The sequence below is a fragment of the Salvelinus fontinalis genome, chromosome 6 (assembly GCF_029448725.1).
Source record: "Salvelinus fontinalis isolate EN_2023a chromosome 6, ASM2944872v1, whole genome shotgun sequence".
In the NCBI taxonomy this organism is placed as follows: domain Eukaryota; kingdom Metazoa; phylum Chordata; class Actinopteri; order Salmoniformes; family Salmonidae; genus Salvelinus; species Salvelinus fontinalis.
In genome coordinates, this window is record NC_074670.1 from 71,807,368 (window position 1) to 71,834,792 (window position 27,425).

Sequence of the window (27,425 nt, forward strand, 5' to 3'; positions counted from 1 at the left end):
AGTTGTCCCTATCTTCCCAGGTGGGACAGTGAGAAGTAACCTCTATATGTCTCTCTCCTCCAGGTATGACAGTGAGGGTCGTCTGACCAATGTAACCTATCCTACTGGCATGGTGACCAGTCTGCACCGGGAGATAGAACGTTCCATCAACATTGACATAGAGAGCTCCAGCAGAGACGATGACGTCACCGTGATCACCAACCTGTCCTCTGTGGAGGCCTCATACACCGTGGTGCAAGGTGGGACATACACACACATGCATACACACACCCCACAGTGAAAGGGACACACGCACATATACACACACACCGTGGTTCAAAGGGAGATACAGCATATTAGTATCAAATCAAATCAAACTCTATTTGTCACATGCGCCAAATACAACTAGTGTAGACTTTACCATGAAATGCTTACTTACAAGCCCTTTACCAACAGTGCAGTTCAAGAAGGGTTAAGAAAATATTTACAAAGTAGACTAAAGTAAAAAATAAGAATAACAATAATGAGGTTATATACAGGGGGTACCGGTACCAAGTCAGTGTGGAGGTTACATACAGGGGGTACCGGTACCGAGTCAGTGTGGAGGTTATATACAGGGGGTGCCGGTACCGAGTCAGTGTGGAGGTTATATACAGGGGGTACCGGTACCGAGTCAGTGTGCAGGTTAGTTGAGGTTGGTGGGGGTGGTGACTATGCATAGATAATAAACAGTGAGTAGCAGCAGTGTACAAAAGGGAGGGGGGGGGGGGGGGGTGTCAATGTTATAGTCCGGTGGCGGTTTGATTAATTGTTCAGCAGTCTTATGGCTTGGGGGGGGGGGGGGGGGTAGACGCTGTTAAGAGCCTTTTGGTCCTAGACTTGGTGCTCCGGTACTGCTTGACGTGCGGTAGCAGAGAGAACAGTCTATGACTTGGGTGTCTCTGACTATTTTCTGGGCTTTCTCTGACACCGCCTATAATATAGGTCCTGGAAGGCTGGAAGCTTGGTCACAGTGATGTACTGGGCCGTACGCACTACCCTCTGTAGCGCCTTACGGTCAGATGCCGAGCAGTTGCCATACCAGCAGGTGATGCAACCGGTCAGGATGCTCTCGATGGTGCAGCTGTAGAACCTTTTGAGGATCTGGGGACCCATGCCAAATCTTTTCAGTCTCCTCAAGGGGAAATTTTTTTGTCGTGCCCTCTTCACGACTGTCTTGGTAAGTCTGGACCATGATGGTCAAAACCACGGTCAAGCTGTAACTTCAAGCTATAACTCCGTTCCAACTAGACTACAGACTGATGTGTTGAGTCAGCCATGTCTCAGAGTATTAATGGTTGTCTATCTATACAGAGCTCCACTCCAGGTGTAGTAATGGGAGAGAAGTTATTCATCTAGTGGAAACACCAAGAGTTATCTAAGGTGTGTGTGTGTGTGTGTGTGTGTGTGTGTGTGTGTGTGTGTGTGTGTGTGTGTGTGTGTGTGTGTGTGTGTGTGTGTGTGTGTGTGTGTGTGTGTGTGTGTGTGTGTGTGTGTGTGTGTGTGTGTGTGTGTGTGTGTGAATGCGTGTGAATGCGTGTGTGTGTGTGTGTGTGTGTGTGTGTGTGTGTGTGTGTGTGTGTGTGTGTGTGTGTGTGTGTGTGTGTGTGTGTGTGAATGTGTGTGTGTGTGTGTGTGTGTGTGTGTGTGTGTGTGTGTGTGTGTGTGTGTGTGTGTGTGTGTGTGTGTGTGTGTGTGTGTGTGTGTGTGTGTGTGTGTGTGTGTGAATGTGTGTGTGTGCGTGTGTGTGTGTGTGTGCCAGCCAAATGTTTGGTTCTGAATGAAAGTTGAAAATACAGTACCAGTCAAGTTTGGACACACCTACTCATTCAAGGGTTTTTCTTTATTTTTACTATTTTCTACATTGTAGAATGGTAGTGAAGACATCAAAACTATGAAATAACACATATGGAATCATGTAGTAACCAAAAGCCACCCTTTGCCTTGATGACAGCTTTGCGCTCTCTTGGCATTCTCTCAAACAGTTTCATGAGGAATGCTTTTTCAACAGTCTTGTAGGAGTTCCCAAATATGCTGAGCACTTGTTGACTGCTTTTCCTTCATTCTGTAACTCATCCCAAACCATCTCTATTGGGTTGAGGTTGGGTGATTGTGGAAGCCAGGTCATCTGATGCAGCACTCCATCACTCTCCTTCTTGGTCAAATAGCCCTTACACAGCCTGGAGGTGTGTTGGGTCATTGTCCTGTTGAAAACAAATGACAGTGCCACTATGCGCAAACCAGATGGGATGGTGTATCGCTGCAGAATGCTGTGCTAGTCATGCTGGTTAAGTGTGCCTTGAATTCTAAATAAATCACTGACATTGTCCCTAGCAAAGCACCATCACACCTCCTCCTCCATTCTTCACGGTGGGAACCACACATGCAGAGATCATCCGTTCACCTACTCTGTGTCTCACAAAGACACGGACAGTTTGAACCAAAAAACGAAAATATAGACTCATCAGACCAAAGGACAGATTTCCACCAGTCTAATGTCCATTGTTCGTGTTTCTTGGCCCAAGCAAGTCTCTTATTATTATTGGTGTCCTTTAGTAGTGGTTTCTTTGCAACAATTCGACCATGAAGGCCTGATTCACGCAGTCTCCTCTGAACAGTTGATGTTGAGATGTGCCTGTTACTTGAACTCTGTGAATCATTTATTTGGGCTGCAATCTGAGGTGCAGTTAACTCTAATGAATGTATCCTCTGCAGCAGAGGTAACTCTGGGTCTTCCTTTCCTGTGTCGGTCCTCATGACAGCCAGTTTCATCATAGAGCATGATGGTTTTTGCGACTACACTTGAAGAAACTTTCAAAGTTCTTGACATTTTCCAGATTAACTGACCCTCATGTCTTAAAGTAATGATGGACTGTCCTTTCGCTTTGCTTATTGTAGCTTTTCTTGCCATAATATGGACTTGGTCTTTTACTAATCTTCTGTATACCACCCCTACTATGTCACAACACAACTGATTGGCTCAAACGCATTAAGAAGGAAAGGACTTCCACAAATAACTTTTAACAAGGTACACCTGTTAATTGAAATGCATTCCAGGTGACTACCTCATAAAGCTGGTTGAGAGAATGCCAAGATTGTGCAAAGCTGTCATCAAGGCAAAGGGTGGCTACTTTGAAGAATCTCAATATAAAATATATTTTGATTTGTTTAATTAAAACTTTTTTGGTTACTACATTATTCCATATTTGTTATTTCATAGTTGTAATGTCTTCACTATTATTCTAAAATGTAGAAAATAGTAATAAAAAAAAATAAGAAAAACCCTGGAATGAGTAGGTGTGTCCAAACGTTTGACTGGTACTGTACATATTTTCTAGACAATGAAATCAGATTGATTTTCGGCTCTGAATAAAAGTTGAAAATATATAATTTTTAGACGTCTATGTTTGGGCCAAATCAAGGATGGTCCTGACTGGACAAAGTCTGAACCAAACATAGACGTCTATGATTGGTTCAGATTTGGTCCGGACCAAACCAAGAAACAAAGTCCATGGACGTGGAAATCAGAGCCGGTCTAAATTGCACCAAAAAAATTATTCCAGACAGGACCAAAAAAAAAACTTCCAAAAGGAGTCGGCATCGGTCCTTACTGAGGTATAGCCTACAGCAGGGATGTGCAATTCCAGTCCTCTGGGGCCAGAGTGGTGTCATTTGTTAAACAGGCTGTTGTAATTGCTTTTTTAGTCCTGATTCCTGTGACTAATCAATTTGGCTATTTAAGCTATGAGTATCAGCTACCCAACTTTATCAGGAGGAGTTCTCCTGAGCATATTTGCAATGTGTTTACACAGCGGGAAATGAAGAAGTATGTTGTATTTCGCTATGATCAGCTTGTAAAAAATGTACAGATACAAACTACAAACCGCTGATCATGACAATTTAGACCACGGGATGAAACTCCTGGACAGTAGCCTGTCCTGTTTTTATTATACGCTGTTTAACATGTCAGCACATGTTTTATTTGGGCGCCGTTTAGGTTAGGCTATTTGATGGGAGAAACCTGCATGGTGTAAAACGTGTCTGTCTCATTACATTATCATACATTTTATCTCCAGCCTGTAGGCTATAGTAAAGGTCACAGACTCTTTTGTACCATAATTCTATATCTGTTATCATTTATGTCAGTGGTGGAAAAAGTATCCAATTGTCAAACTTGAGTAAAAGTAAAGATACCTTAATAGAAAATGACTCAAGTAAAAGTGAAAATCACCCAGTAAAGTACTTGAGTAAAAGTCTAAAAGTATTTTGTTTTAAATATACTTAAGTATCAAAAGTAAAAAGTATAAATAATTTATAATTCCTTATATTAAGCAAACCAGACGGCACCATTTGCTTGTTTTTTTAATGTACAGACAGCCAGGGTCACACTCCAACACTCAGTCATTATGTACAGACAGCCAGGGTCACACTCCAACACTCAGTCATTATGTACAGACAGCCAGGGTCACACTCCAACACTCAGTCATTATGTACAGACAGCCAGGGGCACACTCCAACACTTAGACATTATGTACAGACAGCCAGGGTCACACTCCAACACTCAGTCATTATGTACAGATAGCCAGGGTCACACTCCAACACTCAGTCATTATGTACAGACAGCCAGGGTCACACTCCAACACTCAGTCATTATGTACAGATAGCCAGGGTCACACTCCAACACTCAGTCATTATGTACAGACAGCCAGGGTCACACTCCAACACTCAGTCATTATGTACAGACAGCCAGGGTCACACTCCAACACATAGACATTATGTACAGACAGCCAGGGTCACACTCCAACACATAGACATTATGTACAGACAGCCAGGGTCACACTCCAACACATAGACATTATGTACAGACAGCCAGGGTCACACTCCAACACTCAGTCATTATGTACAGATAGCCAGGGTCACACTCCAACACTCAGTCATTATGTACAGACAGCCAGGGTCACACTCCAACACTCAGTCATTATGTACAGACAGCCAGGGTCACACTCCAACACTCAGTCATTATGTACAGACAGCCAGGGGCACACTCCAACACTCAGTCATTATGTACAGATAGCCAGGGTCACACTCCAACACTTAGTCATTATGTACAGACAGCCAGGGTCACACTCCAACACTTAGACATTATGTACAGACAGCCAGGGTCACACTCCAACACTCAGACATTATGTACAGACAGCCAGGGTCACACTCCAACACTTAGACATTATGTACAGACAGCCAGGGGCACACTCCAACACTCAGACATTATGTACAGACAGCCAGGGTCACACTCCAACACTCAGTCATTATGTACAGACAGCCAGTGTCACACTCCAACACTCATCATTATGTACAGATAGCCAGGGTCACACTCCAACACTCAGTCATTATGTACAGATAGCCAGGGTCACACTCCAACACTCATCATTATGTACAGATAGCCAGGGTCACACTCCAACACTCAGTCATTATGTACAGATAGCCAGGGTCACACTCCAACACTCAGTCATTATATACAGATAGCCAGGGTCACACTCCAACACTCAGTCATTATGTACAGATAGCCAGGGTCACACTCCAACACTCATCATTATGTACAGACAGCCAGGGGCACACTCCAACACTCAGACATTATGTACAGACAGCCAGGGTCACACTCCAACACTCAGTCATTATGTACAGACAGCCAGGGGCACACTCCAACACTCAGACATTATGTACAGACAGCCAGGGTCACACTCCAACACTCAGGTATTATGTACAGACAGCCAGGGTCACACTCCAACACTCAGACATTATGTACAGACAGCCAGGGTCACACTCCAACACTCAGTCATTATGTACAGACAGCCAGGGTCACACTCCAACACTCAGTCATTATGTACAGACAGCCAGGGTCACACTCCAACACTCAGACATTATGTACAGACAGCCAGGGTCACACTCCAACACTCAGTCATTATGTACAGACAGCCAGGGTCACACTCCAACACTCAGTCATTATGTACAGACAGCCAGGGTCACACTCCAACACTCATCATTATGTACAGATAGCCAGGGTCACACTCCAACACTCAGTCATTATGTACAGACAGCCAGGGTCACACTCCAACACTCATCATTATGTACAGTTAGCCAGGGTCACACTCCAACACTCAGACATTATGTACAGACAGCCAGGGTCACACTCCAACACTCATCATTATGTACAGATAGCCAGGGTCACACTCCAACACTCATCATTATGTACAGATAGCCAGGGTCACACTCCAACACTCAGACATTATGTACAGACAGCCAGGGTCACACTCCAACACTCAGACATTATGTACAGACAGCCAGGGTCACAATCCAACACTCAGTCATTATGTACAGACAGCCAGGGTCACACTCCAACACTCAGTCATTATGTACAGACAGCCAGGGTCACACTCCAACACTCAGACATTATGTACAGACAGCCAGGGTCACACTCCAACACTCATCATTATGTACAGATAGCCAGGGTCACACTCCAACACTCATCATTATGTACAGATAGCCAGGGTCACACTCCAACACTCATCATTATGTACAGATAGCCAGGGTCACACTCCAACACTCATCATTATGTACAGATAGCCAGGGTCACACTCCAACACTCATCATTATGTACAGATAGCCAGGGTCACACTCCAACACTCATCATTATGTACAATTAGCCAGGGTCACACTCCAACACTCAGACATTATGTACAGACAGCCAGGGTCACACTCCAACACTCAGTCATTATGTACAGACAGCCAGGGTCACACTCCAACACTCATCATTATGTACAGATAGCCAGGGTCACACTCCAACACTCATCATTATGTACAGATAGCCAGGGTCACACTCCAACACTCATCATTATGTACAGATAGCCAGGGTCACACTCCAACACTCATCATTATGTACAGATAGCCAGGGTCACACTCCAACACTCATCATTATGTACAGTTAGCCAGGGTCACACTCCAACACTCAGACATTATGTACAGACAGCCAGGGTCACACTCCAACACTCAGTCATTATGTACAGACAGCCAGGGTCACACTCCAACACTCAGACATTATGTACAGACAGCCAGGGTCACACTCCAACACTCAGTCATTATGTACAGACAGCCAGGGGCACACTCCAACACTCAGACATTATGTACAGACAGCCAGGGTCACACTCCAACACTCAGTCATTATGTACAGATAGCCAGGGTCACACTCCAACACTCATCATTATGTACAGACAGCCAGGGTCACACTCCAACACTCAGTCATTATGTACAGACAGCCAGGGTCACACTCCAACACTCATCATTATGTACAGATAGCCAGGGTCACACTCCAACACTCATCATTATGTACAGTTAGCCAGGGTCACACTCCAACACTCAGTCATTATGTACAGACAGCCAGGGTCACACTCCAACACTCAGTCATTATGTACAGATAGCCAGGGTCACACTCCAACACTCAGTCATTATGTACAGACAGCCAGGGTCACACTCCAACACTCAGTCATTATGTACAGACAGCCAGGGTCACACTCCAACACTCAGACATTATGTACAGACAGCCAGGGTCACACTCCAACACTCAGACATTATGTACAGACAGCCAGGGTCACACTCCAACACATAGACATTATGTACAGATAGCCAGGGTCACACTCCAACACTCAGTCATTATGTACAGACAGCCAGGGTCACACTCCAACACTCAGTCATTATGTACAGACAGCCAGGGTCACACTCCAACACTCAGACATTATGTACAGACAGCCAGTGGTACACTCCAACACTCAGACATTATGTACAGACAGCCAGGGTCACACTCCAACACTCAGTCATTATGTACAGACAGCCAGGGTCACACTCCAACACTCAGTCATTATGTACAGACAGCCAGGGGCACACTCCAACACTCAGACATTATGTACAGACAGCCAGGGTCACACTCCAACACTCAGTCATTATGTACAGATAGCCAGGGTCACACTCCAACACATAGACATTATGTACAGATAGCCAGGGTCACACTCCAACACTCAGTCATTATGTACAGATAGCCAGGGTCACACTCCAACACTCATCATTATGTACAGATAGCCAGGGGCACACTCCAACACTCAGTCATTATGTACAGACAGCCAGGGTCACACTCCAACACTCAGTCATTATGTACAGACAGCCAGGGTCACACTCCAACACTCAGTCATTATGTACAGACAGCCAGGGTCACACTCCAACACTCAGACATTATGTACAGATAGCCAGGGTCACACTCCAACACTCAGTCATTATGTACAGACAGCCAGGGTCACACTCCAACACTCAGACATTATGTACAGACAGCCAGGGTCACACTCCAACACTCAGGTATTATGTACAGACAGCCAGGGTCACACTCCAACACTCAGACATTATGTACAGACAGCCAGTGTCACACTCCAACACTCAGACATTATGTACAGACAGCCAGGGTCACACTCCAACACTCAGTCATTATGTACAGACAGCCAGGGTCACACTCCAACACTCAGTCATTATGTACAGACAGCCAGGGTCACACTCCAACACTCAGTCATTATGTACAGACAGCCAGGGGCACACTCCAACACTCAGACATTATGTACAGACAGCCAGGGTCACACTCCAACACTCAGTCATTATGTACAGACAGCCAGGGGCACACTCCAACACTCAGACATTATGTACAGACAGCCAGGGTCACACTCCAACACTCAGTCATTATGTACAGACAGCCAGGGGCACACTCCAACACTCAGACATTATGTACAGACAGCCAGGGTCACACTCCAACACTCAGTCATTATGTACAGACAGCCAGGGTCACACTCCAACACTTAGTCATTATGTACAGACAGCCAGGGTCACACTCCAACACTTAGACATTATGTACAGACAGCCAGGGTCACACTCCAACACTCAGTCATTATGTACAGACAGCCAGGGTCACACTCCAACACTCAGTCATTATGTACAGACAGCCAGGGTCACACTCCAACACTCAGTCATTATGTACAGACAGCCAGGGTCACACTCCAACACTCAGTCATTATGTACAGACAGCCAGGGTCACACTCCAACACTCAGACATTATGTACAGACAGCCAGGGTCACACTCCAACACTCAGTCATTATGTACAGATAGCCAGGGTCACACTCCAACACTCATCATTATGTACAGACAGCCAGGGGCACACTCCAACACTCAGACATTATGTACAGACAGCCAGGGTCACACTCCAACACTCAGACATTATGTACAGACAGCCAGGGTCACACTCCAACACTCAAACATTATGTACAGACAGCCAGGGTCACACTCCAACACTCAGTCATTATGTACAGACAGCCAGGGTCACACTCCAACACTCATCATTATGTACAGACAGCCAGGGTCACACTCCAACACTCAGTCATTATGTACAGACAGCCAGGGTCACACTCCAACACTCATCATTATGTACAGACAGCCAGGGTCACACTCCAACACTCAGTCATTATGTACAGACAGCCAGGGTCACACTCCAACACTCATCATTATGTACAGACAGCCAGGGTCACACTCCAACACTCATCATTATGTACAGACAGCCAGGGTCACACTCCAACACTCAGTCATTATGTACAGACAGCCAGGGTCACACTCCAACACTCATCATTATGTACAGATAGCCAGGGTCACACTCCAACACTCAGTCATTATGTACAGATAGCCAGGGTCACACTCCAACACTCATCATTATGTACAGATAGCCAGGGTCACACTCCAACACTCATCATTATGTACAGATAGCCAGGGTCACACTCCAACACTCAGTCATTATGTACAGATAGCCAGGGTCACACTCCAACACTCAGTCATTATGTACAGACAGCCAGGGTCACACTCCAACACTCAGTCATTATGTACAGACAGCCAGGGTCACACTCCAACACTCAGTCATTATGTACAGACAGCCAGGGGCACACTCCAACACTCAGTCATTATGTACAGATAGCCAGGGGCACACTCCAACACTCAGTCATTATGTACAGATAGCCAGGGTCACACTCCAACACTTAGACATTATGTACAGATAGCCAGGGTCACACTCCAACACTCAGACATTATGTACAGATAGCCAGGGTCACACTCCAACACTTAGACATTATGTACAGATAGCCAGGGTCACACTCCAACACTTAGACATTATGTACAGATAGCCAGGGTCACACTCCAACACTCAGTCATTATGTACAGATAGCCAGGGTCACACTCCAACACTTAGACATTATGTACAGACAGCCAGGGTCACACTCCAACACTCAGTCATTATGTACAGATAGCCAGGGTCACACTCCAACACTCATCATTATGTACAGACAGCCAGGGTCACACTCCAACACTTAGACATTATGTACAGACAGCCAGGGTCACACTCCAACACTCAGTCATTATGTACAGATAGCCAGGGTCACACTCCAACACTCAGTCATTATGTACAGACAGCCAGGGTCACACTCCAACACTTAGACATTATGTACAGATAGCCAGGGTCACACTCCAACACTCAGTCATTATATACAGACAGCCAGGGTCACACTCCAACACTTAGACATTATGTACAGACAGCCAGGGTCACACTCCAACACTTAGACATTATGTACAGACAGCCAGGGTCACACTCCAACACTCATCATTATGTACAGATAGCCAGGGTCACACTCCAACACTCAGTCATTATGTACAGATAGCCAGGGTCACACTCCAACACTCAGTCATTATGTACAGACAGCCAGGGTCACACTCCAACACTCAGTCATTATGTACAGACAGCCAGGGTCACACTCCAACACTCAGTCATTATGTACAGACAGCCAGGGTCACACTCCAACACATAGACATTATGTACAGACAGCCAGGGTCACACTCCAACACTCAGTCATTATGTACAGACAGCCAGGGTCACACTCCAACACTCAGTCATTATGTACAGACAGCCAGGGTCACACTCCAACACTTAGACATTATGTACAGACAGCCAGTGGTACACTCCAACACTCAGACATCATTTACAAACTAAGCATTTGATTTGTGGTGACTCCGCTAGATCAGAGGCAGTAGGGATGACCAGGGATTTTCTCTGTTTAGTGAGTCCTCCAGATGAGAGACAGTAGGGATGACCAGGGATTTTCTCTTGACAAGTCTGTGAATTGGACCCTTGTCCTGTCCTGCTAAGCATTCAAAATGTAGTAAAAAGTACATTATTTTCTTTAGGAATGTAGTGAAGTAAAATGATTAAAAATCACAAATAGTAAAGTACAGATACAAAAAAAACTACTTAAGTAAAGTAGTACTTTAAAGTATTTTTAATCAAGTACTTTACACCACTGATATATTTGAGATAATTTTTTTGACAGGACGTTGGTGGATGTGTCTCTCCCACAGCACCCCTGAGAGGCGCGCTGGGAACGGACAAGAGAGTCGCTGCCTTTGACAAAGTGGGCACTGCTTATCACAGGGCGGCATCAGCGCTCACCTAAAAAGCCCATATGCCACTGGTTGAGAGAAATAGTCATTGTTTTCGGGCAGAATTATGTGAGGTTTTATGTGTTGTTGGTGACTTGGTCAGTCAATCTGCCACAATAGGCTAAGCCTAATCCTGCCTAGTGAGCGGGCTGGTCGTGTCTCTATCTTTGTGTTTCTTTGCGTGCGTGTGTCTCTGCGTGTGTGTGTATGTTTGTGCGTGTCTGTGTGTCTGTCTGTGTGTCTGTTACATGTATTACAGCACAGTGTTCTGGTCTGCTGTGCTGGGACACTGGTTTTAACAGCTTGCTTTGCTCCCCCCTCTCTTTTTCTCTTCTCAGCCGCCTCTCGTTCTCTCTCTTTCTCTCTCTCACCTTTCTTTCTCTCTCTCACCTCTCCCCCTGTCTCTACCTCCCTCTCATCTCTCTCACCCGCTCTCTCTATATATATACATATATATTCAATTCAATGGGCTTTATTGGCATGGGAAACATATGTTAACATTGCCAAAGCAAGTGAAGTAGATAATATACAAAAGTTAAATAAACAATAAAAATGAACAGTAAACATTACACTCACAGAAGTTCCAAACGAATAAAGACATTACAAATGTCATATTATGTATATATACAGTGTTGTAACGATGTACAAATGGTTAAAGTACAAAAGGGAAAATAAATAAGCATAAATATGGGTGGTATTTAAAATGGTGTTTGTTCACTGGTTGACCTTTTCTTGTGGCAACAGGTCACTTTGGTATTTCAGATATGGGATTTTATCAAAATGGGGTTTGTTTTCAAATTCTTTGTGGATCTGTGTAATCTGAGGGAAATATGTGTCTCTAAAATGGTCCTAAATTTGGCAGGAGGTTAGGAAGTGCAGCTCAGTTTCCACCTCATTTTGTGGGCAGTGTGCACATAGCCTGTCTTCTCTTGAGAGCCAGGTCTGCCTACGGCGGCCTTTCTCAATAGCAAGGCTATGCTCACTGAGTCTGTACATAGTCAAAGCTTTCCTTAAGTTTCGGTCAGTCACAGTGGTCAGGTGTTCTGCCACTGTGTACTCTCTGTTTAGGGCCAAATAGCATTCTAGTTTGCTCTGTTTTGTTGTTAATTCTTTCCAATGTGTCAAGTAATTATCTTTTTGTTTTCTCATGATTTGCTTGGGTCTAATTGTGTTGCTGTCCTGGGGCTCTGTGGGGTCTGTTTGTGTTTGTGAACAGAGCCCCAGGACCAGCTTGCTTAGGGGACTCTTCTCCAGGTTCATCTCTCTGTAGGTGATGGCTTTGTTAAGGAAGGTTTGGGAATCGCTTCCTTTTAAGTGGTTGTAGAATTTAACAGCTCTTTTCTGGATTTTGATCATTAGCGGGTATCGGCCTAATTCTGCTCTGCATGCATTATTTGGTGTTCTACGTTGTACATGGAGGATATTTTTGCAGAATTCTGCATGCAGAGTCTCAATTTGGTGTTTGTCCCATTTTGTGAATTCTTGGTTGGTGAGCGGACCCCAGACCTCACAACCATAAAGGGCAATGGGTTCTATAACTGATTCAAGTATTTTTTGCCAGATCCTAATTGGTATGTCAAATTTTTTGTTCCTTTTGATGGCATAGAATGCCCTTCTTGCCTTGTCTCTCAGATCGTTCACAGCTTTGTGGAAGTTACCTGTGGCGCTGATGTTTAGGCTGAGGTATGTATAGTTTTTTGTGTGCTCTAGGGCAATGGTCTCTAGATGGAATTTGTATTTGTGGTCCTGGCGACTGGACCTTTTTTGGAACACCATTATTTTGGTCTTACTGAGGTTTACTGTCAGGGCCCAGGTCTGACTGAATCTGTGCAGAAGATCTAGGTGCTGCTGTTTGCCCTCCTTGGTTGGTGACTGAAGCACCAGATCATCAGCAAACAGTAGACATTTGACTTCAGATTCTAGTAGGGTGAGGCCGGGTGCTGTGGACTGTTCTAGTGCCCTCGCCAATTCGTTGATATATATGTTGAAGAAGGTGGGGCTTACGCTGTATCCCTGTCTCACCCCAGGCCCTGTGGGAAGAAATGTGTGTGTTTTTATCCTATTTTAACTACACACTTGTTGTTTGTGTACATGGATATTATAATGTTGTATGTTTTTCCCCCAACACCATTTTCCATCCATTTGTATAGCAGACCCTCATGCCAAATTGAGTCCAAGGCTTTTTTGAAATCAACAAAGCATGAGAAGACTTTGTCTTTGTTTTGTTTTGTTTGTTTGTCAATTAGCGTGTGCAAGGTGAATACGTGGTCTGTCGTACGATAATTTGGTAAAAAGCCAATTTGACGTTTGCTCAGCACATTGTTTTCACTGAGGAAATGTACGAGTCTGCTGTTAATGATAATGCAGAGGATTTTCCCAAGGTTGCTGTTGACGCATATCCCACGGAAGTTATTGGGGTCAAATTTGTCTCCACTTTTGTGGATTGGGGTGATCAGTCCTTGGTTCCAAATATTGGGGAAGATGCCAGAGCTAAGGAAGATGTTAAAGAGTTTTAGTATAGCCAAGTAGAATTTGTTGTCTGTATATTTGATCATTTCACTTAGGATACCATCAACACCACAGGCCATTTTGGGTTGGAGGGTTTTTATTTTGTCCTGTAGTTCATTCCAGGTAATTGGAAAATCCAGTGGGTTCTGGTAGTCTTTAATAGTTGATTCCAAGATTTGTATTTAATCATATAAATGTTTTTGCTGTTTGTTCCTTGTTATAGAGCCAAAAAGATTGGAGAAGTGGTTTACCCACACAGCTCAATTTTTGATAGATCATTCTTCGTGTTGTTGTAGGTTAAGCGTTTTCTAATTTTCCCAGAAGTGGTTAGAGTCTATGGATTCTTCCATTACATTGAGTTGATTTCTGACATGTTGTTCCTTCTTTTTCTGTAGTGTATTTCTGTATTGTCTTCCTCTCATCTCTCTCTTTTTCCATTTTCATCACAAATACATTTTTCAGATAGAGAGAGAGGGTAGTCTACTGCAGAGTTGACAGAAAGCCATCTCTGTGTGTTTGAAGTGTTGGTAAAACGCTGCCTGGAGGTTTATAACAAATTGGCTTCATGGATTACTGCCATTTATGGTGGTGGAGGCTCAAAGGCTGTGTGTGTGTGTGTGTGTGTGTGTGTGTGTGTGTGTGTGTGTGTGTGTGTGTGTGTGTGTGTGTGTGTGTGTGTGTGTGTGTGTGTGTGTGTGTGTGTGTGTGTGTGTGTGTGTGTGTGTGTGTGTGAATTTCCACATGCGCGTGTGTGTGTGCATGGAATTGTGCATGTGTGTGTATGATCCCCTGCCTTTTTAAAATTAAATAAAAGACTCTTCCGCTGCGTCGGCCAGACAATCACTGTTATCTTATCTTCAATCACGTTGCTGTTATCAGGCTTCTGTTCTTTATGCCTCCAATAGAGAAGAAGAATGGGCCCTCTATCCCCCTGACGCTTTCCATATCAGATACTGTCTTTCCAGAGGCTACGCCACATCAGACACTGTCTTTCCAGAGGCTACGCCACATCAGATACTGTCTTTCCAGAGGCTACGCCACATCAGATACTGTCTTTCCAGAGGCTACGCCACATCAGACACTGTCTTTCCAGAGGCAACGCCACATCAGATACTGTCTTTCCAGAGGCTACGCCACATCAGATACTGTCTTTCCAGAGGCTACGCCACAACAGACACTGTCTTTCCAGAGGCTACGCCACAACAGACAATGTCTTTCCAGAGGCTACGCCACATCAGATACTGTCTTTCCAGAGGCTACGCCACATCAGATACTGTCTTTCCAGAGGCTACGCCACATCAGACACTGTCTTTCCAGAGGCAACGCCACATCAGATACTGTCTTTCCAGAGGCTACGCCACATCAGATACTGTCTTTCCAGAGGCTACGCCACAACAGACACTGTCTTTCCAGAGGCTACGCCACATCAGACAATGTCTTTCCAGAGGCTACGCCACATCAGATACTGTCTTTCCAGAGGCTACGCCACATCAGATACTGTCTTTCCAGAGGCTACGCCACATCAGATACTGTCTTTCCAGAGGCTACGCCACATCAGACAATGTCTTTCCAGAGGCTACGCCACATCAGACAATGTCTTTCCAGAGGCTACGCCACATCAGACAATGTCTTTCCAGAGGCTACGCCACATCAGATACTGTCTTTCCAGAGGCTACGCCACATCAGATACTGTCTTTCCAGAGGCTACGCCACATCAGATACTGTCTTTCCAGAGGCTACGCCACATCAGACACTGTCTTTCCAGAGGCTACGCCACATCAGATACTGTCTTTCCAGAGGCTACGCCACATCAGATACTGTCTTTCCAGAGGCTACGCCACATCAGACACTGTCTTTCCAGAGGCTACGCCACATCAGATACTGTCTTTCCAGAGGCTACGCCACATCAGATACTGTCTTTCCAGAGGCTACGCCACATCAGATACTGTCTTTCCAGAGGCTACGCCACATCAGATACTGTCTTTCCAGAGGCTACGCCACATCAGATACTGTCTTTCCAGAGGCTACGCCACATCAGATACTGTCTTTCCAGAGGCTACGCCACATCAGATACTGTCTTTCCAGAGGCTACGCCACATCAGATACTGTCTTTCCAGAGGCTACGCCACATCAGATACTGTCTTTCCAGAGGCTACGCCACATCAGATACTGTCTTTCCAGAGGCTACGCCACAACAGACACTGTCTTTCCAGAGGCTACGCCACATCAGATACTGTCTTTCCAGAGGCTACGCCACATCAGACACTGTTTTGTTTTGTGTACATGTTTGTGGGTGTTTGAGTGGGGGATAGAAACGCTGAATTGACAGAGTGCCAGATTATTCATTTAGCAAGGTTGCAAGCTGTTCTATAGACCAGACGCAGATGTACTTTTATTATGGTTCACTCTGAGTGTGGAGTTTGCTGATCAGAAACGATACTGACAAGTTGCCAAACAAATCATACAACAAATTGTTCGTTTTTTTTTTTTCAGGTTAGGAATTCTGCTTGTGAAGGGCAACAGAAATCCATTTCAATTTAATCTGCGACTTGATCTTTTTTCAGCATATAAACATAACACAGGAAGATGCCAGCAGAGGAGCCAACTCATATAACTCCCTTCTCTTTCCATGTCCCTATCGCCCCCTACAGACCAGGTGAGGAACAGCTACCAACTGTGTAACAACGGCACCCTGCGGGTGATGTATGCCAATGGGATGGGCATCAGCTTCCACACTGAGCCCCACATCCTGGCCGGATCGGTCAGTCCTACTATTGGCCGTAGGAACATCACACTACCCACAGACAACGGACTCAACTCCATCGAGTGGCGGCTCCGCAAGGAACAGACCAAGGGGAAGGTCACTGTTTTTGGCAGGAAGCTGAGGGTGAGCTGAGAACCTCACTTCCTTTCTGTGTGTAATTTAGTCATTAGAGATGACATCACTTACTCTATGTGTAAAGATGACATCACTTACTCAGTCTACAGAGATTACATCACTGACTATGTGTAAAGATGACGTCACCCACTCTGCCTACAGAGATGACAGCACTTACCCTGTGTGTAGAGGTGACATCACTGACTCTGCCTACAGAGATGACATCCCTTACTCGGTGTGTAAAGATGACATCAATGACTCTGCCTACAGAGATGACATCACTGACTATGTGTAGAGATGACATCACTGACTCTGTCTACAGAGATGACATCACTGACTATGTGTAAAGATGACATCGCTTACTCTGCCTACAGAGATGACATCACTTACTCTGTGTATAGAGATGGCATCACTGACTCTGCCTACAGAGATGACATCACTGACTATGTGTAGAGATGACATCACTTACTCTGCCTACAAAGATGACATCACTTACTCTGTGTATAGAGATGGCATCACTGACTCTGCCTACAGAGATGACATCACTGACTATGTGTAAAGATGACATCACTTACTCTGCCTACAGAGATGACATCACTTACTCTGTGTATAGAGATGGCATCACTGACTCTGCCTACAGAGATGACATCACTCTCTATCTTCTTCCAGGCACATGGTCGTAACCTCCTCTCCATCGACTTTGACCGCAACACTCGGACGGAGAAGATCTACGACGACCACCGCAAGTTCACGCTCCGCATCATGTACGACATGCAGGGCCGGCCCGCCATGTGGTTGCCTAGCAGCAGCCTGGCAGTGGTGAACGTGTCGTACTCGACCACGGGTCAGCTGGTGGGGTTGCAGAGGGGCAGTATGAGCGAGAAGACAGAGTTTGACCCTCAGGGACGTATTCTGTCACGGTCGTTCATAGACGGCAAGGTGTGGAGCTATAGTTATCTGGATAAGGTGAGGACATAGTACTGTCTGGTACTGGTAAGGGTACTGTTAATGGTACTGTACTGGTACTGATACTGCAGCTGTTACTGTTACTGTTACTGGTACTGGTACTGTTACTGGTACTGGTACTGCTACTGTTACTGGTACTGCTACTGGTACTGTTACTGGTACTGCTACTGTTACTGATACTGGTACTGCTACTGGTACTGTTACTGCTACTGGTACTGTTACTGGTACTGCTACTGTTACTTGTACTGTTACTGGTACTGGTACTGCTACTGGTACTGCTACTGTTACTGGTACTGCTACTGGTACTGTTACTGGTACTGTTACTGGTACTGGTACTGCTGCTGGTACTGCTACTGGTACTGTTACTGGTACTGCCACTGGTACTGCTACTGGTACTGCTACTGTTACTGGTACTTGTACTGTTGATCTTATCTGTGTGGAGCAATAGCTACCTAGATAAAGTGAAGGCATCATAGCACCTGTGAGACATTACCTACTGTACAGGCAGCAGGAATAGCAATGACAAGCTGATTGAGAGAAGTGAAAAGTGCATAAAATGATGCTAGTGATGATGACTTATGTTCCCTCTCCACTTCTCTCCCTCCTTCTCTCTCTCCAGTCCATGGTCCTTCTCCTACAGAGCCAGAGACAGTACATATTTGAGTTTGACACCTCGGGGCGCATCACAGCCGTCACCATGCCTAGTGTAGCCCGCCACACCATGTTCACCCACGTCTCTATCGGTTACATCCGCAACACCTACAACCCTCCAGAGAGCAACGCCTCCATCATCCATGACTTCAGCGAAGACGGCCGCCCCAAGGCCACCCACTACCTCGGCACCGGCCGACGTGTCCTCTACAAGTACGGCAAGCTGGCCAAGCTAGCTGAGATCCTCTACGACAGCACCACGGTGACGTTCGGTTATGACGAGACGGCTGGGGTTCTGAAGATGGTGAACTTACAGAGCGGCGGGTTCTCCTGTACGATACGTTACCGTAAGATGGGTCCGCTGATCGACAAGCAGATCTACCGGTTCAGTGAGGAGGGGATGGTGAATGCTAGGTTTGACTACACGTACCATGACAACAGCTTCCGTATCGCTAGTATGAAGCCAGTCATCAGTGAGACTCCTCTGCCTGTGGACCTCTACCGCTATGACGAGATCTCTGGAAAGGTGGGTAGATGACTGCACTACTAACCCTAACCCTATCTCCAGCCACAACCCTAACCCTAACTTCAGACCGGTCGGATGTACAATATAGAAACAGGTCAGAAAGTTGCAATAGGCACGTGCAACCCAAGGTTTGATACCAGCATAAACAGAAACCCTCTTAAACCTAACCCTCAACATTAACCCTAACTTCAACCTTAGCCTCAACCCTAACCCATAAACCTAGCATCATGTCCATATCTTGGTTTAACCCTCAACCCTAACCCTAACTTCAACCACAGCCCTTACCCTAACCATGTCCACATCCCAGTTTAACTCTAACCTTAAGCCTCAAGATTAACCCTAGCTTAATGTCCACACCCCAGTTTAACCCTAACCTTAAGCCTCAAACCTAACCCTAACTCTAGCTTCATTTCCACGTCACAGTTTATTCCTAACTCCAGCCTCAACCCTAACACTAGCTCCAGCTCCAGCCTCCACCCTAACACTAGCTCCAGCTCCAGCCTCAACTCTAACACTAGCTCCAGCCTCAACCCTAACACTAGCTCCAGCCTCAAACCTAACACTAGCTCCAGCCTCAACCCTAACACTAGCTCCAGCCTCAACCCTAACACTAGCTCCAGTCTCAACCCTAACACTAGCTCTAGCTCCAGCTCCAGCCTCAACCCTAACACTAGCTCCAGCCTCAACCCTAACACTAGCTCCAGCTCCAGCCTCAACTCTAACACTAGCTCCAGCCTCAACCCTAACACTAGCTCCAGCCTCAACCCTAACACTAGCTCCAGCCTCAACCCTAACACTAGCTCCAGCCTCAACCCTAACACTAGCTCCAGCCTCAACCCTAACACTAGCTCCAGCCTCAACACTGACACTAGCTCCAGCCCCAACCCTAACACTAGCTCCAGCCTCAACCCTAACACTAGCTCCAGCCTCAACCCTAACACTAGCTCCAGCCTCAACCGTAACACTAGCTCCAGCCTCAACCCTAACACTAGCTCCAGTCTCAACCCTAACACTAGCTCCAGCTCCAGCCTCAACCCTGACACTAGCTCCAGCCTCAACCCTAACACTAGCTCCAGCCTCAACCCTAACACTAGCTCCAGCCTCAACCCTAACACTAGCTCCAGCCTCAACCCTAACACTAGCTCCAGCTCCAGCCTCAACTCTAACACTAGCTCCAGCTCCAGCCTCAACCCTAACACTAGCTCCAGCCTCAACCCTAACACTAGCTCCAGTCTCAAACCTAACACTAGCTCCAGCCTCAACCCTAACACTAGCTCCAGCCTAAACCCTAACACTAGCTCCAGCCTCAACCCTAACACTAGCTCCAGCCTCAACCCTAACACTAGCTCCAGCCTCAACCCTAACACTAGCTCCAGCCTCAACCCTAACACTAGCTCCAGTCTCAACCCTAACACTAGCTCCAGCCTCAACCCTAACACTAGCTCCAGCCTCAATCCTAACACTAGCTCCAGCCTCAACCCTAACACTAGCTCCAGGCTCAACACTGACACTAGCTCCAGCTCCAGCCTCAACACTGACACTAGCTCCAGCTCCAGCCTCAACCCTAACACTAGCTCCAGCCTCAACCCTAACACTAGCTCCAGCCTCAGCCCTAACACTAGCTCCAGCTCCAGCCTCAACCCTAACACTAGCTCCAGCCTGAACCCTAACACTAGCTCCAGCCTCAAGCCTAACACTAGCTCCAGCTCCAGCTTCAACCCTAACACTAGCTCCAGCTCCAGTCTCAACCCTAACACTAGCTCCAGCCTCAAACCTAACACTAGCTCCAAATTTCAACCCTAACACTAGCTCCAGTCTCAACCCTAACACTAGCTCCAGTCTCAACCCTAACACTAGCTCCAGCCTCAACCCTAACACTAGCTCCAGCCTCAACCCTAACACTAGCTCCAGCTCCAGCTTCAACACTAACACTAGCTCCAGCCTCAACCCTAACCCTAATTCCAGCCTCAACCCTAACCCTAACTCCAGCCTCAACCCTAACCCTAGCTTCAGTCTTAACCAAACCCTAACTCCAGCCTAAACCCTAACACTAGCTTCAGCCTCACCCCTAACCCTAACTCCAGCCTCAACCCTAACCCTAGCTTCAACCCTAACCCTAACACTAGCTCCAGCCTCAACCCTAACCCTAACTCCAGCCTCAACCCTAACCCTAGCTTCAACCTCAACCCTAACCCTAACTCCAGCCTCAACCAAACCCCTGGCAGGATGTCAGTTACAGTTGATAGATTGAGCATAAATCACCTATACTGGATTAAAATGGGACCTAGACCCTCTGTACAATATTTTACTTACTCTTAACTCTTATCTTGGCTACAGGTGGAACACTTTGGGAAGTTTGGTGTGATCTACTATGACATCAACCAGATCATAACCACGGCTGTGATGACCCTCAGCAAGCACTTCGACACCCACGGGCGCATCAAGGAGGTGCAGTACGAGATCTTCAGGTCCCTGATGTACTGGATGACGGTGCAGTACGACAGTATGGGACGCGTGGTGAAGAGAGAGCTGAAGATAGGACCGTACGCCAACACAACACAGTACCGCTATGAGTATGACGGGGACGGACAGCTCAGCGGGGTGAAGGTAGGAGATTTGACATTACCAGTGTGATACTAGTCCTGCAGTAGTTGAGCACCAAATCACAATCCTAGAAGATTACTACAGACCACTTCCTGAAACTTTAGACTTGATTAAATGTTGTTGTTCTTTGCAAATACACACAGTATGGTATTCCTTTTCACTTTACACTTCAGTTTTTGATTTTCCTATGTTGACTTACCTGACTTAAGCCCTTGGCTTCTATAAGGAGCATAGGCCATTGATTCTGCTACGCACCTGTGTTATTAAAGAGTTGACTTCAGGTGTGTTTTTAAAGAGTTGACATATTAAAGAGTTGACTTCACGTGTGTTTTTAAAGAGTTGACATATTAAAGAGTTGACTTCAGGTGTGGTATTAAAGAGTTGACATATTAAAGAGTTGACTTCAGGTGTGGTATTAAAGAGTTGACATATTAAAGAGTTGACATATTAAAGAGTTGACTTCAGGTGTGGTATTAAAGAGTTGACATATTAAAGAGTTGACATATTAAAGAGTTGACTTCAGGTGTGGTATTAAAGAGTTGACATATTAAAGAGTTGACATATTAAAGAGTTGACTTCAGGTGTGGTATTAAAGAGTTGACATATTAAAGAGTTGACTTCAGGTGTGTTTTTAAAGAGTTATTTTCATTGTCTATGCCTCCAGGTGAATGACTGGTCCACGTGGCGCTACAGCTACGACCTGAACGGTAACCTGCACCTCCTCAACCCCGGGAACAGCGCCCGCCTCACGCCGCTCCGCTACGACCTCCGAGACCGCATCACGCGCCTGGGCGACGTGCAGTACCATCTTGATGAGGATGGCTTCTTGAGCCAGCGAGGCTCGGATGTCTTCGACTACAACTCCAAGGGCCAGCTCCTCAGAGCATATAGCAAGCTACCGGGAGGCTGGAGCGTCCAGTACCGTTATGACGGACTGGGCAGGAGAGTGTCCACTCGGACCAGTCTGGGACAACACCTCCAGTTCTTTTACGCTGATCTGAACCACCCGGCTAGAGTCACACATATATTTAACCACTCCAGTTCAGATATCGCTTCACTGTACTATGACTTGCAGGTAAGGCTACCAAATTGTTAGGGAAAAGTGTGTTCATCTACAGGCTACATGTGATAAATACTGTTCATCGTGATTGTGTTATGACTTTGTTATCGTTGTGATATAACCAAGCTTTTGTGATGCTATCATTACGTAATGGTGACGTGACTGTCTGTGGGTTATGTTGACGTGACTGTCTGTGAGTTATGGTGACGTCACCAGGGCTTCATTTGTCAATCGTGAGGTGCCGGAACAAAAGGCGAGCACTAGAGGAGGGTGACCTGGGGAGTTCTGAGGTACCAGAACGCATGAGAAAAGAAATCCCCTTCATAATAAAGGATTGCATATCATCTCATTTGCGTAGTGGCATAGAGCAGTAGAGTAGAGGCACTTTGGGAAACATTTTTAGTAGCTTACGGTCCAGAAAAATGTTGGCCTTTTAGAAACACATTTCATGTAAATCTACTTCATTTTAGATGACTGGAGACTGTAGCAGAATCTTTTTTAACACCTCACAAATTATCAAAATGGCAGGCTACTTTGACACTGGCAAAAATGACCTTGTCTTGAATCCATCAATAGCCTAGTCCTAGATGTGTGGAGACACATATTGTACGCTACAATATGAGGATGAAATTATAGTCCTAAAAATGCTTTCCAGTTTCACTGACTCACCCAATGATGCGCAGCTCACTCACTGGTGCTTGTCGATGCACTCGTGCCAAAAGCCTATCTCTCTCTCACTTTTGTAAAACAATATTTGGAAGTTGATCAAATATTTTGGTAGCCTACAGCACAGTCTTTTCAGCAGGAGCCATTTGCTTTCCAACCTGTGTTTTCCCTCGATTGTATTTGAAATATTGCGAAGGCTTGCTTTGTCTGCGTAGTGTTTTTTGTTTTCTGTATTTAAATGTACCAGGGATGTTGCAGTTCCTCATTCTAGTGTGGCAGACCAGAGGGTTTGATCAAGACGTTAGCCCTGTCGGGGAGGGGGCGGTCGTCAGTGCGATGTACGTCTCCCTTCTCGATAGGGTATCCGCTTTCCCATGCTTCGCCCTTGACCTGTGCACAACAGAAAAAGAGAAGCGGGAATGGCTTCGGGATATCGGGTGGCATAATCTACTATAACCAGGATATACCGGGATGTTTTTATCAGGGGGCACACTGTCCATATTGATGCGTTCAAACAGCACTCCAATGATCAGTAGGGGAACCAGCAGGTTCCGGAAGTGTGCTTTGAGGCGGTGATTTGACACTCTGGGCAGCTGCGGCAATATACTTCCATGGCCTGCCTCATCCTTCCATGGCCTGCCTCATCTCGGAACAGCGGAACCAGGCGGTGATCCTTTCCCAGGTCTTCTCCATTCCCAGGTGCGCCCCCAACAAATGGGTGTGGGCCATCTGAATAATGGTTCCGACGTACCGGCGGGGCAGCAACAGCACCTCTCGGACTTCCCCCTTTTTGAGCGACACCTGATACAACAGGTTATTTTTGATTTGGAAATGGGGGTATCGCCAGTCACTCACCCCTGGAAGAAGCTGGCCATCCACTGCTATCACTTCCCACTAAATGGTCCCACTGGGCAGTCCCAAACTGTCCCCTCAGAGGTCCCTCAAAATCGAGGAGAGGGAGTATAGGCTCCTCCTCCGGTTGTTCACCAGGTGTGGATGGTTCTGGCGCCCCCTCGGACGCCGACTCTGGGTCCGTAGACACGCGGTTGGCAACCGCATGCTTCCGGGCCACGCAGGTGACGGTCCATCCCTGCTCTCGTCGGTCGCCGGCTCTTACTTTTTTTCCCAGCTCGTGCCTCCACAGTGCTGTGAACATCGGACAATCTCTTCCCACGAGGAGGGATACCGGCAACTCAGGTACGGCACCCACCACCATCTGGCAGCTCCCTTGTGGCGTTACGATGGTGGCCTGCCCGGTCAAATACCTCTTGGTTTCACCGTGGACATAGGAGACGAACATCTCCTCACCACGGTCAGTCGGATGGGCCAGCAGGCGTGCTTGTACGAGAATTACCACACTCCCGGAATCCAACAGAGCCTGGGTGTCACGACTGTCGACTTTCACAGGTTCGCTGTGGTTCGCTGTGGGTCCAACAGGAGGTGAAGTAGTTTACTGCGTTGCCCGTCTCGTCTCCGGGGCCTCAACTCCTCTCGACCCAGGCAATTTCATGCAAGGTGACCCCTGGCGCTACACTCAAAACACCTCCTTTAGTCCTCTCCCCTGGCTGTCTCTCCGTGGGTCTGCAGTCCTTTAGCCCGGCTCACTGTCGGAATGTACGGTGGTGGGGTCGTCCTTCCATGTCCTCCGACGGCTCCTGCATCCCCTTCAGCAGGGCCTCGGTATTCTGGTGCGGCTCCCAAGAGGTCCTCCAAGGCTTGCCGCCCTCTTCAAGCATGTAAGAAGTGATCCATGACCGATTTTGTCGATAACGGGGAGGGTGGCTACGTCGGTTAGGAGCCATGCCCTGGTGATGCGCAGTAGGTCGCTCATCTGTGCTCGGGAGGAATATTTGGCCATGAACCTCCAGTTGTGGACAAGTTGGCCCTGACGGGCTAGGCTGTACCAGTGTCAGCTGAGTACCTCCCTCTTGAGACAGTCGTAGTTAGCCACCTGTTCGGTGTTGAGGTAATAATACACCTTTTGGGCGTCTCCGGACCGGAACGGGGCCAGCAGACTTGCCCACTTCGCCTTGGACAATCATTCCCACAGTGCTGTCCGTTCTAACATGCAGAGGTAGGTCTCGATGTCGTCATCCTCCATTAGCTTGATTATAAAAACTGATTGGGTTATGATTCAGTCTGCGTTTCTCCTCACAGCTTCCTGATTTCCTCAAGCAGGCTTCTGTAGACACTGTTCTTCCAGCGTTCCTTCCTGAATGTCCTGTGGCGCTTGTTGGGCCCGAACGAACTGAGCTATCAACTCATCAATGCTGATACTACCTAAACGTCAACCCTGGTCTGACCACGTTGTCAGATTTTCCCTCATTCTCCACCACTTGTGGCAGACCAGGGGGTTTGATCAAGACGTTTACACAGATCAAACACAAGTGTGATACCTCAGTTTCAAGGGTGTTTATTTAAAACATTAAAGAAAAAGAAAAGAAACCAGTCTCCTCCAGGAGACCTCTTCTGGATTACAGGGTTCTGGGCTCCGGGGAAAGCGGTCTCCTCTGGGGTAAAACACCGAGCCCCTTGGTTCTAGTAGACCGTGAGGACATTTATCCAGTAGCAACCTCTTACTACCTCCAACCCTGCCGTGTGCTGCCCTCCTGACAGCTTTATGGGACCCGTACAGCCCCTTGATTACTCACCAGCCACAAATCAGCCTGAATTAGTCCTGGCCGGAGGACCCGTCGAGACCTGGCACAGCCAGCAGAGGGAGCCTCAGACGCGTAATGTAGACTCTGTCTGTCACCAGGCCTCGACGAGTCTCCCCCTGGTGGCTTGTCCGCGGTACACCACACTAGTTATGTGAGAGATACTGGTGCACTTCTCACACAGCCACGGCCACCCGTTGGTCTGAAACATAGGTTACAATGTTGCGCAAACCATAAATCCGGGCCGGCCCAACCCAAATCATCTCTTAGAATATTAGGCCTGGGCTCTAAAAACAACTGTTTCACATTACATTTTTTTGTGGGGGCAGGAAAATTAATAAAGATATACAATTATTTTTCATGCCAGGAGAGGTACCGAATCCGGCCAAATAGATTCCGGAACAAAACAGTCCAAAATGAAAAGGTGCTGGATCCTGTTCTGGCAGGATCCTACTCAAATTAAGCACTGGACGTGACTGTCTGTGAGTTATGGTGACGTGACTGTCTGTGAGTTATGGTGACGTGACTGTCTGTGAGTTATGGTGACGTGCCTGTCTGTGAGTTATGGTGACGTGACTGTGAGTTATGGTGACGTGACTGTCTGTGAGCTATGGTGGCGTGACTGTGAGTTATGGTGACGTGACTGTGAGTTATGGTGACGTGACTGTCTGTGAGCTATGGTGGCGTGTCTGTGAGTTATGGTGACGTAACTGTCTGTGAGTTATGGTGACGTGACCGTCTGTGAGTTATGGTGACGTGACTGTCTGTGAGTTATGGTGACGTGCCTGTCTGTGAGTTATGGTGACATGACTGTCTGTGAGTTATGGTGACGTGACTGTCTGTGAGTTATGGTGACATGACTGTCTGTGAGTTATGGTGACGTGACTGTGAGTTATGGTGATGTGACTGTGAGTTATGGTGATGTGACTGTGAGTTATGGTGACGTGACTGTGAGTTATGGTGACGTGACTGTGAGTTATGGTGACGTGACTGTGAGTTATGATGTAAAGCCCGTACTGCTTCCCCTCAGGGTCATCTGTTTGCTATGGAGGTGAGTAGTGGAGAGGAGTATTACATCGCCTCAGACAACACAGGAACACCACTGGCTGTCTTCAGCAGCAACGGACAGATGATCAAACAGGTAATCAAGAGGACAGTAATAAAAATACTATTAATGATCATTATTTTTGTTGCATGATTGTTAAATATCTCAAGGCCCGTTATCCACATGTTAAGATAAGAAAAGATAAATTGGTACCTGACGTCCAGAGAGGTACATTTGATTGTTCAAATTAAAAATACAAAAACTGACCAAGTAACCCAACTTAGTCTTT

General features: G+C 46.6%; 1 protein-coding gene across 1 annotated transcript in view; it reads left to right on the top strand.

Annotated features, from left to right (window-relative positions):
- LOC129858661 (teneurin-2-like) overlaps positions 1 to 27,425 on the top strand; it is a 60,129-nt gene that overhangs the window by 30,117 nt on the left and 2,587 nt on the right. The window contains exons 13-19 of the mRNA XM_055927960.1: positions 64 to 239; positions 16,735 to 16,970; positions 17,631 to 17,927; positions 18,547 to 19,104; positions 21,442 to 21,711; positions 22,373 to 22,783; positions 27,122 to 27,232. Of these exons, the coding sequence (XP_055783935.1) occupies positions 64 to 239; positions 16,735 to 16,970; positions 17,631 to 17,927; positions 18,547 to 19,104; positions 21,442 to 21,711; positions 22,373 to 22,783; positions 27,122 to 27,232 (2,059 nt within the window). The remainder of the gene's footprint in view (positions 1 to 63; positions 240 to 16,734; positions 16,971 to 17,630; positions 17,928 to 18,546; positions 19,105 to 21,441; positions 21,712 to 22,372; positions 22,784 to 27,121; positions 27,233 to 27,425) is intronic.